The sequence below is a fragment of the Macaca fascicularis genome, chromosome 19 (assembly GCF_037993035.2).
Source record: "Macaca fascicularis isolate 582-1 chromosome 19, T2T-MFA8v1.1".
Classification (NCBI taxonomy): Eukaryota; Metazoa; Chordata; class Mammalia; order Primates; family Cercopithecidae; genus Macaca; species Macaca fascicularis.
This window is the reverse complement of record NC_088393.1, coordinates 61,998,524-62,015,329: the sequence shown is the minus strand read 5'-3', so window position 1 is coordinate 62,015,329 and position 16,806 is coordinate 61,998,524. Positions and strand designations below refer to the sequence as shown.

The 16,806-nt window shown below is 52.1% G+C and overlaps 2 protein-coding genes across 10 annotated transcripts; both read right to left on the bottom strand.

Annotated features, from left to right (window-relative positions):
- Positions 1 to 1,356: 1,356 nt before the first annotated feature.
- RPS9 (ribosomal protein S9) lies at positions 1,357 to 8,179 on the bottom strand. 2 transcript variants are annotated; one of them, XR_012427986.1, is made up of 6 exons: positions 8,149 to 8,179; positions 7,756 to 7,877; positions 7,407 to 7,529; positions 2,529 to 2,715; positions 2,269 to 2,440; positions 1,357 to 1,606 (listed from the first exon to the last, which is right to left on the bottom strand). XR_012427986.1 is itself a non-coding variant. In XM_005590288.4 (5 exons), exons 2-5 carry the CDS (start codon positions 7,850 to 7,852, stop codon positions 1,429 to 1,431), a joined length of 585 nt encoding a protein of 194 aa, XP_005590345.1. In that variant the 5' UTR covers positions 7,853 to 7,877; positions 8,149 to 8,179; the 3' UTR covers positions 1,357 to 1,428. The 2 variants fall into 2 exon arrangements, 1 of the variants encoding a protein (XP_005590345.1); XM_005590288.4 differs by lacking the exon at positions 2,269 to 2,440.
- Positions 8,180 to 12,659: 4,480 nt separating this feature from the next.
- Positions 12,660 to 16,577, bottom strand: TSEN34 (tRNA splicing endonuclease subunit 34). Of its 8 annotated transcripts, none has more exons than XM_065535980.1 (5): positions 16,354 to 16,577; positions 14,923 to 15,169; positions 14,372 to 14,615; positions 13,963 to 14,220; positions 12,660 to 13,151 (listed from the first exon to the last, which is right to left on the bottom strand). In XM_065535980.1, exons 2-5 carry the CDS (start codon positions 15,163 to 15,165, stop codon positions 12,964 to 12,966), a joined length of 933 nt encoding a protein of 310 aa, XP_065392052.1. In that variant the 5' UTR covers positions 15,166 to 15,169; positions 16,354 to 16,577; the 3' UTR covers positions 12,660 to 12,963. The 8 variants fall into 8 exon arrangements, with proteins under 8 accessions (XP_065392052.1, XP_015296676.1, XP_065392050.1 ...); XM_015441190.4 differs by lacking the exon at positions 16,354 to 16,577 and adding an exon at positions 15,479 to 16,263; XM_065535978.1 differs by lacking the exon at positions 16,354 to 16,577 and adding an exon at positions 16,066 to 16,263.
- Positions 16,578 to 16,806: the final 229 nt, after the last annotated feature.

The window sequence follows — 16,806 nt, the reverse complement described above, 5'->3', positions numbered from 1 at the left end:
CCCAGGTGGGCCACCACCTCAGACCAGACAACTGCACTCTTCCTCCCAGGGGAGCTCCCAGAGGAGCCCAGTGACTACGCTGCCCTGGCCATCCACGAGCCCACACAAGACCCAGACCCCACGCTCCAAGGAAGACCACAGTGAGCCCAGACGGTGCAGCAGCTGGCCCCATGGACGTCCAACAAGACCATCACTTCCCAAGTAGCAACCGAGGGAAGGGCCACCACCTAGCTCGAGTAAGCGGCAGTGGACTTCACGTGGTTTACAGCAACTCAGCTGTGTTCCAGAGCCATCCCCGCACTGACCTCAAACCCTGAAGGCCTCCAGACAAGGACCCAATCAACTACAGCCTGCAGCCTGAGGGGTTGCACAAGTTCAAGTTTCTCACTTCCTCAGCAACCAAACCCCTTCCCAACACAGATGATCAACAAGGCCGAGAAAAGGGAAGCCTGCCAACCTCTTGACCATGAGTCCACAGAGGCACCAAATGCGGATAGGAGGAAGAGTTCCCTCAATGCCCCTTCCCCTACACAAACCCACTTCCCCTACGTGTGAAGACAAAACTGGGAACTTGCCCAACATCAACCACAACACAAACAAGCTTTGAAACCGGCAAATTCGGTGAAGTGCTCCCCAACAAAAAGTCACTAACAGTTCACCGTCCCCAGCAACCAGTCTCAGGCCAGCTCTGCCCCACCTGTCTCTTGCTGGGCGGGGTCAGGGTCCCAGGGCCACAGGCAGGACGGGCCCCCACCTCCACTTGCTGCCTCCCCTGCCCAGCATCGACAGGCTCCCTCCCGCCCCTACATGCAAACGCCGGCTTACTTGGAATTTCCATCTGGTTTTTTTTTTTTTTTTTTTTTTTTGAGACGGAGTCTGGCTCTGTCCCCCAGGCTGGGGTGCAGTGGCCGGATCTCAGCTCACTGCAAGCTCCGCCTCCCGGGTTTACTCCATTCTCCTGCCTCAGCCTCCGGAGTAGCTGGGACTACAGGCGCCCACCACCTCGCCCGGCTATTTTTTTGTATTTTTTTTTAGTAGAGACGGGGTTTCACCGTGTTAGCCAGGATGGTCTCGATCTCCTGGCCTAGTGATCCGCCCGTCTCAGCCTCCCAAAGTGCTGGGATTACAGGCTTGAGCCACCGCGCCCGGCCTCCATCTGGTTTTGACTGTTTTTCCCAAAAGACCATTGGTCTCTCCCCTGATGACAGAAGCTTCTGGTAAACATGTGTTCACCACTGTGGAAGAGTAGTACTGCGAGGCCGGGGACCACTGTCTGGTAGGCACGCTCCTGAGCCTCCCAGGGAAGGCTGCATGTTCAGAGCAGGGGAGAGTCAAGGAGACACCCACACACACCAGTTGTAAAGCGCTGATCCTGTTTATTTGGCAGGAAAACTAGACAATCCAGCAGCCCAGGAGGGAAAGGTGGGCTTAATCCTCCTCCTCGTCGTCTCCAGCCCCGGCCCCACCCTGGCCCTTCTTGGCGTTCTTCCTCTTCACGCGGCCCGGGCGGCCACCCCCATAGGGAGAGCGCAGGGAGAAGTCAATGTGCTTCTGGGAATCCAGGCGGACAATGAACGACGGGATATTCACCACCTGCTTGCGGACCCTGGAAGAGGCGACAAAGTGAAGTGGACTGGAGGAGAAACGAATGCTAACCCCAGCTCAGGCACCACTCTCTCCTCTTCACCCACCCCATGAGGCTGCCATGGCCACAGACACCAAGGCACTGTGGGAAGGGCGCTCCTGATCCTATGGGCCTCATGTGAGTCCAGGGTTTGAGGGTATCACCTTAACCCCCAAAAATGCTTCAGGTGAGTTTCTCAACCACATTTTCTAGGAGAAACTCAAAAGTATCCCACCTAAAACCACAAAGCAAATGAGGCGGCCGAATAAGAGCCCAAGTTCCGAGTCTGAAACATCCTGAACCCCACGCCTGACACTGAGCTGCATTACCACGTGCGGCAGCAATGCCCACAACAGCACAGCAACCCGGGGCTACGCTGACACACGAGGCTCTGCCTGCGGCTCACAGGCTTAGTGAAGGGCTGGGGCGGAGATTCTAAACGCTAACATCTTGCCCTCTTCCTGTACAGCTCCTCCCCGTCAATGGTGCCACGTTACAGGAAGGGCACACTGAGTACCCAGAAAGCAGTCATGGATTAGGGTCTGGAATCAACTTCATAAACGAGTCAGGAGACAGCTGAACCCACCACCCAAGCGAGGAGAGGCTGGTTCTCTCCCTCCACTGGGGACACCAAGAGCTGTTACCTGTCCAGCTGCCCACATGCCTGGCAGAGGCCTTCACAAGGTGTACGGCTAGAGCCGCAGTGACCCTTGCGCTGGGCTACTGGGGCATGAGGCTGCCCCAGCTCCCTGGTGAGCTGTGTGCAAGGGTGAATCTGTACCCTCTGGGTGAGCTCACACCCATCACTTCCGAGGGCTGCATAGGAGATAGGACAGCAGGCTTAGTGAGGGCAGCCACCAGAGGGGAGGCAGAGGAAGGTTCGGGCGCCCATCAGAGGTGGTACCTGATATGGCGCTGGCGGATCAGCACGCGAGCATGGTGGATGGACTTGGCCAAGCCCAGCTTGAAGACCTGGGTCTGCAGGCGTCTCTCTAAGAAATCCTCGATCTTCAGGCCCAGAATGTAATCCAGCTTCATCTTGCCCTCATCCAGCACCCCAATGCGGACCAGCCGCCGCAGCAGGGCGTTGCCTGGGAACAGTGGGAGGAAGCACTGATTCAGCCTTCTGACCTCCGGCTTCTTGGGTTCAAATCCTGGCTCCACCTCTTCGTAGCTCCATGTCACGGTGGTGAGGCACAGGTAGTATTAGCACCAGTCACTGTGACCCATATCACTGTCAAAACTATCCTACGGGCTGGGCGTGGTGGCTCACGCCTGTAATCCCAGCACTTTGGGAGTCTGAGATGGATCACTTGAGGTCGGGAGTTTGAGACCAACCTGGCCAACATGCCGAAACCCTGTCTCCACTAAAAATACAAAAAATTAGCCAGGCTGTTGGCACACTGCCTGTAATCCCAGCTATTTAGGAGGCTGAGGAAAGAAAATTGCTTGAACCCTGGAGGCGGAGGTTGCAGTGACCTGAGATGGGACCACTGCACTCCAGCCTGGGAAACAGAGTGAGATCCTGTCTCTCTCTCTCTCACACACACACACACACACACACACACACAAACCACCCTATGGGTGTCAGGCCATCATCCATAGTAACGTGCAGGTGACAGGAGGGCAAAATATACCTGCCTCCTCATCTGAAGAGTGTAACATCCCTCGCTCCACATTCTTAACAACAGTAAAGGAAATCATCTCCTTACAAGGACTCAGTCTGCAAAAGACCAAGTGCAGCTGCTATTAAGCTACTACCACCGTTAACAAAGCACAGTGGTTGAGAGTTCATATCCTGAGTCCAGAAAGCTCTTCTGATTAACCAGATGTGAGATTAAATCACATTCCCTATGCCATAAATATCAGTACCTACACCTTTTAGGGAGAGAAAAGAAATTTCTAACACTAGAATTTTTCCAGCTAAGTACATGTCATTCATTTTACTATTCTGTATGAAATTTTCCACTAAAAATATACACAGTATGTATATAACCTAACAACACACTGCATAAAATATCCAACAGATGTCAGCTACTACACCCCAGGCTCAGGACAACTTGCTCCTTACCCTGTCCAAAGCCATGGCTTCTAGCTAATACTCTGGACTCCCCCTGCCCACCTCCGTCAAGGCAAATGTCTTCCTGTAGGATCCCACTCACTGCTATAATCCCATACGCGTTCAGCAAATCAACTGCCCCTTGACACTGGGGTAAACACCTCAAACTTTTTTCCTTATTATGTGCACTTTTATAAAAAGTGCCTCTTACTAGTTATAGCAAACAATTCAAGCAAGCTTTAATAAACAGACCCACATTCATCAGGCACTCTGATATTCCTGGCACTGTTGTTACCCTCCAAGCGAAGTTTGAAAGAAAGCTAGCTGACTGTGAGGACCCAAAGTCTTCCCAATAGGGAGCAGTTACAGGTAGGGAGATAGAATCAAAATGGAAACACCAGCTGTGTACCTTTCCAGCATCCTGTGTCATACTATGGCTTCAATTTTTGTTCTCTTTTTTAATGCTCAACATCAGAGAATTTTTAAACACCTGAATATCAAAATACAAAAACATGTCCAAAAGGCAATGAAAACGAGTTTGGGATCATTTACCTCCTTGGACACTTCATGCCTTTTTGTGTTTACATTAGAAAATAGAAACTTCAGCCAGGCACAGTACCTTATGCCTGCCCTATAAACCCAGTATTTTGGGAGGCTGAGGCAGGAGCATCGATTGAGTCCAGAAGTTTGAAACCAGCCTGGGCAACATAGTGAGACCCCATTTGTACCAAAACAAAAAAAAAGGAAAACTAAATTAGCCAGGCATGATGGTACATGGTGGATTGCAGTCCCAGCTACTAGAGCTGAGGAGGATCACTTAAGCACAGGCGGTCCAGGTTGCAGTGAGCCACGACCATGCCACTGTGCTCCAGCCTGGGAGACAAAGTGAGATCATCACCATTAGGCAAAATAAAGCCATGATTTAAAAAGAAAGTGTTTCACATTTATTATCATTTTTCAGACGGAGTTTCCCTCGTTGCCCGGGCTGGAGTACAATGGTGATCTCGGCTCACTGCAAACTCTGCTTCCCGGGATTCTCCTTACTCAGCCTAGGATTACAGGCACACACCACCATGGCCGGCTAATTTTGTATTGTTTTTAGTAGAGACTAGGGGGTTTCTCCACGTTGTTCAGGCTGGTCTTGAACTCCCGACCTCAGGTGATCCGCCTGCCTTTGCCTCCCAAAGTGCTGGAATTACAGGTGTGAGCCACCGCGCCCAACCCACATTTATTAACCCATCTATCTCCTGAAAAAGAACAGAAGAGTCAACCACAGGCAAAACCTTGAAGTATGAAGACAATAGTTTTCAACAGCACAATAAACCTTACACCTTCAACAAAACCATGTCCTGCTACTGAGTACTGTTACACGGGCTCCGCTGGGCCAATGCACCGAGAGAATTTAAAATGCTTTAAAAATGCAAACCAGGGAGGACCTCAGTGGGAAACAGGTCCTTGTCATACAAGGCAGGTATTACAACGCCTTCATTTCTGATCTGAAAAATGGACATGATTCCCACATTTATTCACAGTTGTGCTGAGGGTGAATTCCTGATTTTTTTGTTTTCAGATGGAGTCTCGCTGTCACCCAAGCTGGAGCACAGTGCCGCGGATTCCGTCTCCCAGGTTCGATCAATTCTCCCGCCTCAGCCTCTCGAGTAGCTGGGATTACAGGACCACCACCAGGCCCGGCTAATTTTTGTATTTTTAGTAGAGATGGAATTTCACCATGTTGGCCAGGCTAGTCTCCAACTCCTGACCTCAAGTGATCGGACCACCTCGGTCTCCCAAAGTGCTGGGATTACAGGCATGAGCCACCGCACCTGGCCTCTATCTGTTGGTTAACTGCCAGCCAAATGTTAGCGGGCTGTTCAGTCTTTTACCAGATGAGACTCAGAATCTCGCCTGTCACACGTTAGTGGGAAAGCTGGATCTGAATCAAGGCAGGATTACACCAAAGAGCAAACATCCAAGCTCCTCCTTCCCGTCCCTGGCTAGGCTAGAGGGTTTCATTTACTAGAAAGTGTACTTACCTGAACAGCTGTCTACCCCCTGGGAATTTTCACTTCTGCCTTGGAAAACCACAAATATCCCTCAGACACCTGCACCGCTTTCTCACATGACTAAGTTTCATTGCGATTAGGCTCTATATTCGGAAAGTCCTCCCTAAAACCAGAGCCAGCTGTAGCCCACTCCCCACAGAACTCTGGGATAAACTCCCACCCAGTATCAGTATCCACGGGGGAGGGATCTCCAGCACTTTCATGAGATTGTCAACGGGGTCTACAAATTGACAAAAAGAATGAAAGGGTCAGGTGCAGTGGCTTACACCTGGAACCCCAGCACTATTTAAGGTTGAGGTGGAAGGATCACTTGAGGCCAGGAGTTGGAAACCATCCTGGGCAACAATGCAAGATCCTGTGCCTATTTTAAAAAAAAAAAAAAAAAAAAAGCTTCTAACATCTGCAAGCCCGGGTCAAACTGCGATAATCTGTGGCTAAGCATGCTCCAGGACCTTCTCAATGCCTAACATGGATGACCACTCTCATGCCTCAGTCAGGGCTCAGGTGCAGAGACTGCTTTTCACCACAAATCATGACTACCCAAACTCAGGCAAAAGCAGCGTCTCAGGATATACTAATGCCAATCTTGGTCATGCCAATCTGCCGTAGAAAGCACTCCAATAACACCGCATCTCAGAGTAAATTTTAAAACAAAATGGTTAACATGATCAAGTTTCATGTTAATGTCTGTTCCACCACGATTAGTAAAGCAAGCCTAAGTCTATATGATCTGCATGCCCTTCTAAAGTCATCACCTGAAATGCTGTTCCCTGAGACATTTCACAGATTCTCTCCTGTTCAGGCCTTTGCTCAATGCTATCTACATGTCCTTAACCAGCTTAATAAAGCAAGCACCAGCCTGGGCAACATGGTGAAACCCCGTCTCTACTAATACAAAATTAGCCGGGCGTGGTGGTGCATTATTAGCCTGTGATCCCAGCTACTTGGGAGGCTGAGACTGGAAAATCGCTTGAACCCGGGAGGCAGAGTTTGCAGTGAGCGGAGACTGCACCAACTGCACTCCAGCCTGGGCAACTGAGCAAGACTCCGTATCAAAAGTAAAATTAGCCGGGCGTGGTGGCGTGTGCCTGTCTGTAGTACCAGCTACTTAGGAGGCTGAAATAGGAGAATTGTTTGAACCCAGGAGGCGGGGGTTGCAGTAAGCCGAAATTAAGCCACTGCACTCCAGCCTGGGCGACAGAGCAAGACTCTGTCTCAAAAAAATAAACAAAACAAAAAAAATTTAAAAAAAAATAAAGCAAGCAAACGTGCAAACCCTGTTATCACCATCACTTATTCCAGAAATTCCACTTCCTAGTCTACTCTCACCACCAGCAAACAGGCCACACAAGCAGTACTGTTTTGAGATACCATATAAAGATATAGACAAGTGCCCAAATGTGCAGGCCTATCTTTAGCTCTGGTCATTACTAAACTGAAGGTCCAGTAACTGGGCAAAAAAGCCACACGCCTAAGAAACAGGACAAAGACTGATCCAGTTCCACTTTTCCTACTCCGCAAGTGCCATTAAAACACTAAGTTAAAAGGCTGGCTCCATTTGTCCAATGACACAACTCATCACTAGAACAGAGGCGGCAGAACGGAGAATGCCCTCACAAGCCCTGCGCCCCATCGCTCTGCTGTGGACTCCCATACGTACCTTCGAACAGACGCCGTGGGTCCTTCTCATCAAGCGTCAGCAGTTCCCGGGCGGCCTTGCGGATCTTGGCCAGGGTAAATTTGACCCTCCAGACCTCACGTTTGTTCCGGAGCCCATACTCGCCTGGTGGGGAGAAGAGAGTGGAAAAGTGTAAGGGATTGGACAAGTGTAGTCCCACGTACTGGTACAAAAACTACCCTGGCAGCTTTGGATACACAGAACCTTCCCAAACCACGAAGAGTACCAAATTTAGGGGGCCGACTAGATCAAGCACGTGGGCGCCTTCATCCACGTGCTACCCGCCTCCTCCCGGAAGCCGCACCACTTCCCAGAAGCCTTGGCCACTCACCGATCAGCTTCAGCTCTTGGTCGAGACGAGATTTCTCAAAGGGTCTCCGCGGGGTCACGTAAGTTTTGCGACAAACCCAGCTCCGGGCCACCGGCATGTTGGCTCCGCTTACCCGTCTGCGCCTGCCCGGGAGGGAAGCGTGAGCCTAAGAGCTCCGGGCGGCGCCTGCGCAGTCCCACAACTACGCCAAAACCTTGCGGCGCCCGGATTGGATCTCGCGAGAATAACCTCCAAAGCTCTCATCGCCAGTATCCGCCCCCACTACTGTGCTGCACTCCCGTTCAACCACCCTACTCCAATCCCTAACGCCTTTAGCTTACTCATGGAAGCTCGGAAGGCCCGCGCGACCATCCAACCCAAACCCTAGCGAAAAAGGACATCACCACACCTCACCTGAAAGCAAGAGCCGGCCACTGACGAAGAGGCGCGCCACCGACAAGGCTACGCTCTTATAGTAACGCCGGCGCCTCGTGACGTCATCACGCACCAGGCACGTCTGAGCCAATCAGAAGAGGCGTTGGCTGGCTGAGCAGCAGTAGAGACGTGAGGCTGGGCTAGAGCGGCGTGCTAACCTGGGAGGACTAGGTTTCTTCCGGGCAAGGAGTAGAAACCTGAGAAGCGGGGAGAATCATCCTTCTCCGTCCCTGGACGGTGGTATTTCTCTTTCTTTCTGAGAATCAGGGTCTCGCTCTGTAGCCCAAGCTGGAGTGCAGTGTTGTGATCTCGGTTCACTGCTGCCCCGGGCTTGAGCGATCCTCCCACCTCCTCCCCAGTAGCTGGGATTACAAGCACACGCCACAAGCCCGGGTAACTTTTTTTTTTTTTTTTTTGGTACAATCGGCGTCTTGCCATGTTGCCCAGTCTGGTCTTGAACTCCTGGCCTCGCGAGAGCCTCCCACCTTGGCCCCCCAAAGTGCTGGAATTACAGGCGTGAGCCACCGCGCCCAGCCGAGGTTATTTCTGTCACTGACAATAATGTGGCATTATGGAACGCTTTCTATGTGCCACATACTGTTCTAAGAATTTTAAAAGTATTTACTCAATCTTCAATACATACTTATGGAGCACTCTCGGAGAAGTTGCCCTCCCCCATGGTACTATTATCAATACCCACTTAAGGAGTATTAATACTATTATCAGTAATTTATTTTTATTTATTTTTGAGATGGAGTTTCGCTCTTGTCACCCAGGCTGGAGTGCAGTGGCGCGATCTCGGCTCATTGCAACCTCTGCTTCCCGGGTTCAATCGGTTCTCGTGCCCCGAGTAGCTGGGACTACAGGCGCCCACCACCATGCCCGGCTAATTTTTATGTTTTTAGTAGAGACGGGGTTTCGAACGCCCGGTCTCAAACGCCTGACTTCAGGTGATCCACCCGCCTCAGCCTCCTAAAGTGCTGGGATTACAGGTGTGAACCACCGAGCCTGACCTAGTTCTCTTTTTATATATAGTCTGGTTATTGTCTGCTTGCATACCCATCTGTCCACACCGGATGCGATGATCTGTCTCCACAGCTCCTGTTCTTCAGTTCTCTTCCCTACGCTGCTGCCTCGGCAGTCAGTATCCCCTCAGGAAGCTGTCCTACCCACCCCTTTCTCTTCCACCGCATCCACACCATTCGGATGCCTGGATTCAAACGCCATGTCACCACTTGCTAGTTGCAGTGCCTTCGACAAGTTTCTCAATCAATCTGTGCCTCAGCGTCCTCCTCTGTAAAACGGGGAAGGATGGTAGTGCCTACCTCAGAGGCTTATTTGTGAGGCTTAAGTGAGAGTCTATCCAGTGTTTAGGAAAGTGTCTGGCGTAAATAAAGCGCCTAGTGTTAGCTATCATCGTCATTATTGTCATCTGCATTGTACTTCCATATCTTACAAACTACCTTGTTCAGTTTTATGGGGTTTTGTTTTATTTTGAGAGGGGGTTTTGCCATGTTGCCCGGGCTGGTCTTGAACTCCTGGACTCAAGTGATCCACTCGCCTCAGCCTCCCCAAGTGCTGGGATTACAGGTGTGAGCCACCATGCCCGGCCAAATTTTATATATTTTTGTATCCTGAACATTCGTATATTATTCTGTAACTAGAAACAAATGCCAATCACCTGGTGAATGGATAAACAAAATGCAGTTATGTCCATAAATGGAATATTCAGCAGTAAAGAGGAACAAAGCTGGCCGGGGGTCGGTGGCTCATGCCTATAATCCTAGCACTCTGGGAGGCTGAGGTGGGTGGATTGCCTAAGCTCAGGAGTTCGAGCCTGGGCAATTATGATGAAACCCTGTCTCTACTAAAATACAAAAAATTAGCCTGACACCGTGGCCAGTGCCTGTAATCCCAGGTACTTGGGAGGCTGAGGTGGGAGAATCGCTCGAACCCAGGAGGCAGAGGCTGCAGTGGGCCGAGATTGTGCTACTGCACTCCAGCCTGGGCAACAGAGCAAGACTCTGTCTCAAAAACAAATAATAATAAGCAAGGAAGAAGATGCACATGGTCAGTTCATGAGGAAGCTGCAAAGTGGGACCTTTGGGTTTCACTCTGAGATGGAAAACTCCAGGCGAGTTTTAGACAGAGCTATGACATGGTCTGACTTAACTTTTAATATGATGATTCTGGCTGCTCTGTTGAAAACAGACAATAGAGGGGCAAGAATAGCAGGCAGGGCATGAGTTAGGAAGCTATCAAGATCAAACGAGCCATGGTTCGGTTTTTCTAAGATGCTGGTAGTGAAGGTGGAGGGTGGGGCCAAACTGTGGATCCACAGTGCTTTGAACATGGCACCTATAGAATTTGTTGACTGACAACATGTGGGGACACCAGTCACAAAAGTTTTTTTGTTTTTAAATAGAGACGAGACGAGGTCTCACTATGTTCAGCCCAGGCTGGTCTCAAACTCCTGAGCTCAACTGATCTTCCCACCTTGGCCTCCCAAACTGCTAGGATTACAGGTCTGAGCCACCACACCCAGCGACAAGGGTTTTAAATGAGGAACATTTCAGAGCGGAGACTCCTGACAGAGGTAATGAGACTTCTAAGTACTTTGTTGTAGACAGGAGAAAGGGTGGAGAATAGACATACAAAGCCACTTATGAAGCAGGCACAAAGAGAGTATTGGCCAGGCAGGGGTCTTTTTTCTTTTTGAGATGGAGTCTTGTCTTTTTTTTTTTTTGAGATGGAGTTTAGCTCTTGTTGCCCAGGCTGGAGTACAGTGGCACGATCTTGGCTCACTGCAACCTCTGCCTCCTGGGTTCAGGTGATTCTCCTGCCTTAGGCTCCTGAGTAGCTAGGAGTACAGGTGTGCACCACCACGCCCAGCTAATTTTTTTTTGTATTTTTAGTAGAGATGGGATTTTACCATGTTGGCCAGGCTGGTCTCAAATTCCTGACCTCAGGTGATCTGCCTACCACAGCCTCCCAAAGTGCTGGGATTACAGGCGTGAGCCACCACGCCTGGCCCAGTATCATATTTTAAATTAATCTAAACTTAAAGGAAATTGAGATTCTATGAGTCTGTTTACTGGGAATGGCAAGAAAGAGGGAAGATGGGAGTCTCTCTAAACCTATTCTGGTTCTAGAGGCTGCTCAATTCACACAAAAAAGAGAAAGAATGAAACATGGGGGGAAGAAATTGAAGAACTAGCGGTGGAGACTTTCAGCCCCAGAACTTTACCATGTGAATGTCTTTTTTGTTTGTTTTTGTTTTATTGAGACAGAGTCTAGCTCTGTCGCCCAGACTGGAGTGCAGTGGCACGATCTCGGCTCACTGCAACCTCTGCCTCCCGAGTTCAAGCAATTCTCCTGCCTCAGCCTCCCAAGTAGCTAGGATTACAGGCACCCGCCACCAGCCTGGCTCAATTTTTGCATTTTTAGTAGAGGCAGGGTTTCAGCATGTTGGCCAGGATGGTGTCGAACTCCTGACCTCGTGATCTGCCCGCCTCAGCCTCCCAAAGTGCTGGGATTGTAAGCCCCTGCGCCCGGCCTCACCATGTGAATGTATTACACTGACAAAATAAACGTGACAAAATAAAACTGCATATTGATAAGATAAAGGTGAAATTATTGGAATAGTGGTAGTGTTCTAGTACTTTCTTAAGCAAAAACATGGATAAATGATTTCGTAAGTGCATATTTTATACATATACGTGTGTTTTAGCTTTTATAAAAATTGCAGAATATAACAAATCCAAAAAAAGAGTCTAAAATATAAATGTATAGTATCAAAAAAATTCTCAACCACTACCCAGGCCATGAAAAAGCAGAATGCCTTCCAGAGTCATTCCTGACACTCTCCCCATGCTCTGAACTCCTAAAATTACAATACTCATTTCCTTTCACGATATATATACACACACATATATACACACACGTACGTGTGTGTATATTTACATATATACACACACATATATATACATATAGATTTTCAAGACAGGATCTTGCTCTGTCTCCCAGGCTGGAGTGCAGTGGTGCAATCACAGCTCACAGCAGCCTCAACTTCCCTAATTAGGGCTCAAGGGATCCCTAATTTTTTTAAAATTATTTTTTGTAGAGATGGGTATTACAGTGTTGCCAGAGCTGGTCTCAAACTCCTAGACTCAAGCGATCCTCCTGCCTTGGCCTCCAAAAGTTCTGTGGGATTACAGGTGTGGGCCATCATGCCCAGCCTATATTTTTATTTATAACCTTTGTATGCATCTGGGAAATTTTGTAGAAATCTTTTCAAAAGGAAGTTTAGTGCGGTAGAAAGAGTGCAGATTTAGGAGTGAGGAAAACCAATTTTGAAAGGCCAGGCCTGCTATTTACTAACTGTGTGACTTTGGGCAAGTCATTCCCCCTCCTCCAGGCCTTTTTCTCATCTGTATATGCAGATGAGACTATCCACCGGTTCCAGGTTTATCATAAACATTCAAATCATGAACATTTATATAACAAGTTTATTGAGATCTCCTGAGACTTAAACCCTGTAGAAAACAGATGAATCAAACCCAGGCCCCATTCTCAGGAAGCTCACAGTGTGAAAACAGGTAACTACAAAAACACAGCCAATAAGTGCTTTCAAACAAGGAAGAACATAAAAAGGATGTAGTGTTCGAAAACCTGGAATCAAAAACTAACCGCAGAGAAAGGTAGGAGGATGTTCTAGACTCCCAGAGAAGAGCTGGGGAACATCTAGAAAGGCTCTTGCTGCAGACACAGCCATGTCCCCCTAGGTCTTGGAGTTCACTGCAGGCTGGCCCATTGCAGGGAGGTGTAGACCACCTTACCATCAGGCTGCGGAGAACAGAGGAGCAGGGTCTTTCTGACGCTGGTTCCAAGGCGCCCAGCAGCAACCAGGTCCTGGAGTGGGATGGGGTCCTCCGGGGCCCAGCACTGAGCGATGTAGTGGGCATGGAAGCGGAGGGGGTCACCTGGGGGAGGGAGAGAAGCGCTGAAGCAGTGACCAATGGCAGAGGGCTGGATGCCACAGGAATGACCACTGGGAGGAGATTTGAGATCATTTCAGCAATCACTATGGATACTCTAAAACAGATGCTCTTGGACCCAACTATTCCGCTCTAGACTTTTTTTTTTTTTTTTTGAGACGAAGTCTCGCTCTTGTTCCCCAGGCTGGAGTGCAATGGCACCATCTCAGCTCACTGCAACCTCTGCCCCCTGGGTTCAAGTGATTCTCCTGCCTCAGCCTCCTGAGTAGCTGGAAATACAGGCGCCTACCCACCACACCCAGCTAGTTTTAGTATTTTTAGTAGAGACGGGGTTTCACCATGTTGGCCAGGCTGGTCTCAAACTCCTGACCTCAGGTGATCCACCTGTCTCAGCCTCCCAAAGTGCTGGGATTACAGGCGTGAGCCATGGCGCCCAGCCTGATGTCTAACTACTTCTAAGCGAATCTTCTGGATCATAGTAAACATTTAATAAAAGTTGCTAAACTGCTTTCCCAATGAGTTCAGGAGCTCCAAAATGTTTCCTGTCCATCTATGAATTTCAGAGGCTAAGAGAAAGTGAGACAAAAAAAAAAAAATGCAGCTGGGCCTGTAATCCCAGCACTTTGGGAGGCCAAAGTGGGAGGACTGCTTGAGCCCAGGAAACGGGACCAGCCTGAGCAACAATAGAGACCCCATCTCTATTAAGACAAAAAAAAAAAAGAAAGAAAAAAAAACGCAGAATACATTGGGATCGTATGGAAAGGCACAGCAACCAGAGGCCCCAACCCAAACTCACCAGGATAGACCAGGAAGTCACCTCCGAACTTGCCAGCCGCACTGAGGAAGAACCCTCTCTCCCACAGATCTCTGTAAATGCTGTAGCGCAGCTCATGGGCAGGGCGGCCGGCGTGGGGCCAGTCTTTAGACTGGACACGCCAGTCCAGGGGCCTGGCCTTGACAGGTCGAGGCCTGGCAGTGGCCAGCTGGACAAGGAGAGCAGATCTGGGCAAGGGGGCTACCCCATTTGAGGGCTCTGCTTGGGAAGAGGAGGGACCTGGTGGGGAGTACAGAGAAGAGTTTGGTAAATCCAAGGGGCAAAGTCTTCTCACCCTCAGGGAGACCCAGGCACTGGATTCCCAGCTAAAATTTCCAAAAGATCTCTCCTCTCCTTCCCGTGGTTCGTGGACTCCACCTCCCATACTCACCGGCTTCCTCCTGCTCTCCCGAAGCCTGGCCATCACTGGTCTCGTTCTCTTTGGCAGCCTGGCTCGAGCCAGCCTCATGGCTCGAGCTGGCCCCTGAAGCCTGTTCTAGTTTCTGCTTCTTGGCAGCCTGGCCCTCCGTAATCTTCTCCAGGAGCTCCTGACGACGGGTCTCCCGGGCCTCAGCTGCCAAGGCGCTCTGCTCCTGGAAGCTCTCCTCTTGCTGGCGCTTGAAGGCTGTCAGGGCCTGAGAAGCACACGTCGCTGGAACCTCCAAGCTTACGGTCCCTTCGGAAGCCAGGAATCCTGACTCCCAGGCCCGGCTCCCACCGAACCCAGGGGTCCCGGCCCCGCCCCCTTATGATCCCACCAGGGATCCCGCCAAGGCGCTCTGCTCCTGGAAGCTCTCCTCTTGCTGGCGCTTGAAGGCTGTCAGGGCCTGAGAAGCACACGTCGCTGGAACCTCCAAGCTTACGGTCCCTTCGGAAACCAGGAATCCTGACTCCCAAGTCCCGCTCCCACCGAACCCAGACGTTCGAGCCCCGCCCCCTTACCAGGCTGTGGTGCTGAGGGTCTGGGCGCGGGGCGCTAACCAGAGTCACGGCGCCGATCTCGGCCAAGAGCCGCGCCTCTTCGGGCATCAGCAGCAGCGGGAGGCCCAGGCGCGAGTTCTGGCGGGGCCCGCGGGGCAGGGCGCCTACCGTGCGGCCCCCCACACCCAGGCGCTCCCGGAGGGCCTGCACCGCCTCGGCTCCCCACACCAGGGAGCGACCGTTCGCCACCTCCACCACTAGCATCCTCCTGCGGGAGCCGGGAAGCAAAGCAGTTACCGAAACGGCTGCGCGCCGCGGGCCACCGGAGCACAACCAAAGCCTCCGGGGTCTTGGCGAAGACCCGCCCCTAGTCCTCAGGGGGCGGGGCCTCGCTCAGCCGCCGTTCACCACCTGCTGGGCCGGAGCGCCAGGCCCCACCCCAGGGCGATCCCGCCAGGCCCCGCGGCCGCCGGAGACCGACCGGCAGCCCTCGCCCCTCGCCGCGTCCCCGGGGCCCTGCTCTACCCTTGTGACCCTGCAGTCGGCACCCGCTTTGTGCCCACACTGCCGTACCTACCATTGCGCCTTGGAGTCTCAAAAACAAACCTCCCCAAGCGCGGCGACACGCCCCCTTACAAAGGTCCATTTTGGCACCACCCTCTTGCAAAGTGGGCGTCCCCCTTCGGGTGCCCCCCTCAGGGGTCAGAAGCTCTCGAGGCTAAGGCACTGCCAAGGCCACACCCACTTCGGGACGCTCCGGCCTTGGCTCCTCCTCTTTCCGAACCACTGTGATTCGGCTTTCGGGTCTACAAGCGCTCAGACTCCAACAGTACAAAACCCTGCCCCCTTCAGAGCACAAGAATTGCGGCGGTCGGGCGTCCTTGGCGTCACCGAATCCGCAGCCCCGCCCCCTTCTCGAACGCGAGCAATTTGGCGTTCGGGTGTTCTCGGCTCGGCCGAATCCGTAGCCCCGCCTCCTGCCGGACGCCTGAGGTTCGGCGTTCGGGCGTCATCGGCTCCCGGCAGTCCCGCAGGCTGTGGCCCCGCCCCCTCCGAGCGCCAGCGCACCCCCGATGGGGAGTTCCCGCCCGACGACCGAACCCCATAGCCGAAAGCCCCGCCCCCTGGGCACCCGCCGTCCGCTCTCCCCTCGGGCGGGCTCACCCCACTTGGGAGCGCTCAGTCCGCCTCCTTGCTTCCCTTCAGAATGTCCCACGGTCCACCGACAGAACCAGCGAGTCACCTCATAAACACTAACTCGCAGTCGAGGCGGAGCCACCCACTACGCACCGCGCCACGCGCTCCTTCCTCCACCCGCTCTTGCCGACCCTCTCGTCAACTTCGTCATCCCGCCCCGTCAGCGCCGGGGGGAGTCAGGACCCGCCCCTCGCAGGCTCGAAGCCCCGCCCTCCTCCTGCGGTGACCACCTTGGCCCCGCCCCACCGAGCGCACCTCCCTCTGCCGCTTCCTCTCCTCAGCTTGGGAACTTGAGGCTCGTCACCCTGGCCCCGTGCCCTAGGCGCACGCCGGCCCTCGGGGTTCCGCCCCTTTGAGGGCAAGCCGCTTTCGCCCCGCCCCCTTGTAAATCCTTATCAGCATCTCGCGAACCTGTTGACTCCGCCTATCATCCTAGCGTCCCTTGTACCCAACTATCTACGAAGTAAACCGAAGCATATGGCCCCACCCACATCCGGCCGAGTCTGTGGTCCCGCCCACATCGGAACAGTGACACTAAGGACTCGACTATCTCCGAAGAAAGCCGAAACATGTGGCCCCGCCCACAGTAGCCCCAGCGCTCCGTTCTCGACTATCTCCGAAGTGAGCCGAAGTTTGTGGCCCCGCCTCCCGTGAACTCAAGCTCCCGATTGTGCCCGAAGGAACCCGAACGGAGACCGCGCCTCATCC

Coding starts and splice junctions, on each gene's coding strand:
- RPS9 (XM_005590288.4), bottom strand. CDS start 7,852: ATGCCGGTGGCCCGGAGCTGGGTTTGTCGCAAAACTTACGTGACCCCG. Junction 7,530..7,755: donor CCAAGAGCTGAAGCTGATCG/GTGAGTGGCCAA, acceptor TCTCCCCACCAG/GCGAGTATGGGCTCCGGAAC. Junction 2,716..7,406: donor CCCACGGCGTCTGTTCGAAG/GTACGTATGGGA, acceptor CACTGTTCCCAG/GCAACGCCCTGCTGCGGCGG.
- TSEN34 (XM_065535977.1), bottom strand. Junction 14,616..14,922: donor ACCCTCAGCACCACAGCCTG/GTAAGGGGGCGG, acceptor TGTGCTTCTCAG/GCCCTGACAGCCTTCAAGCG. Junction 13,152..13,962: donor TGACTTCCTGGTCTATCCTG/GTGAGTTTGGGT, acceptor TCCCTCCCCCAG/GTGACCCCCTCCGCTTCCAT.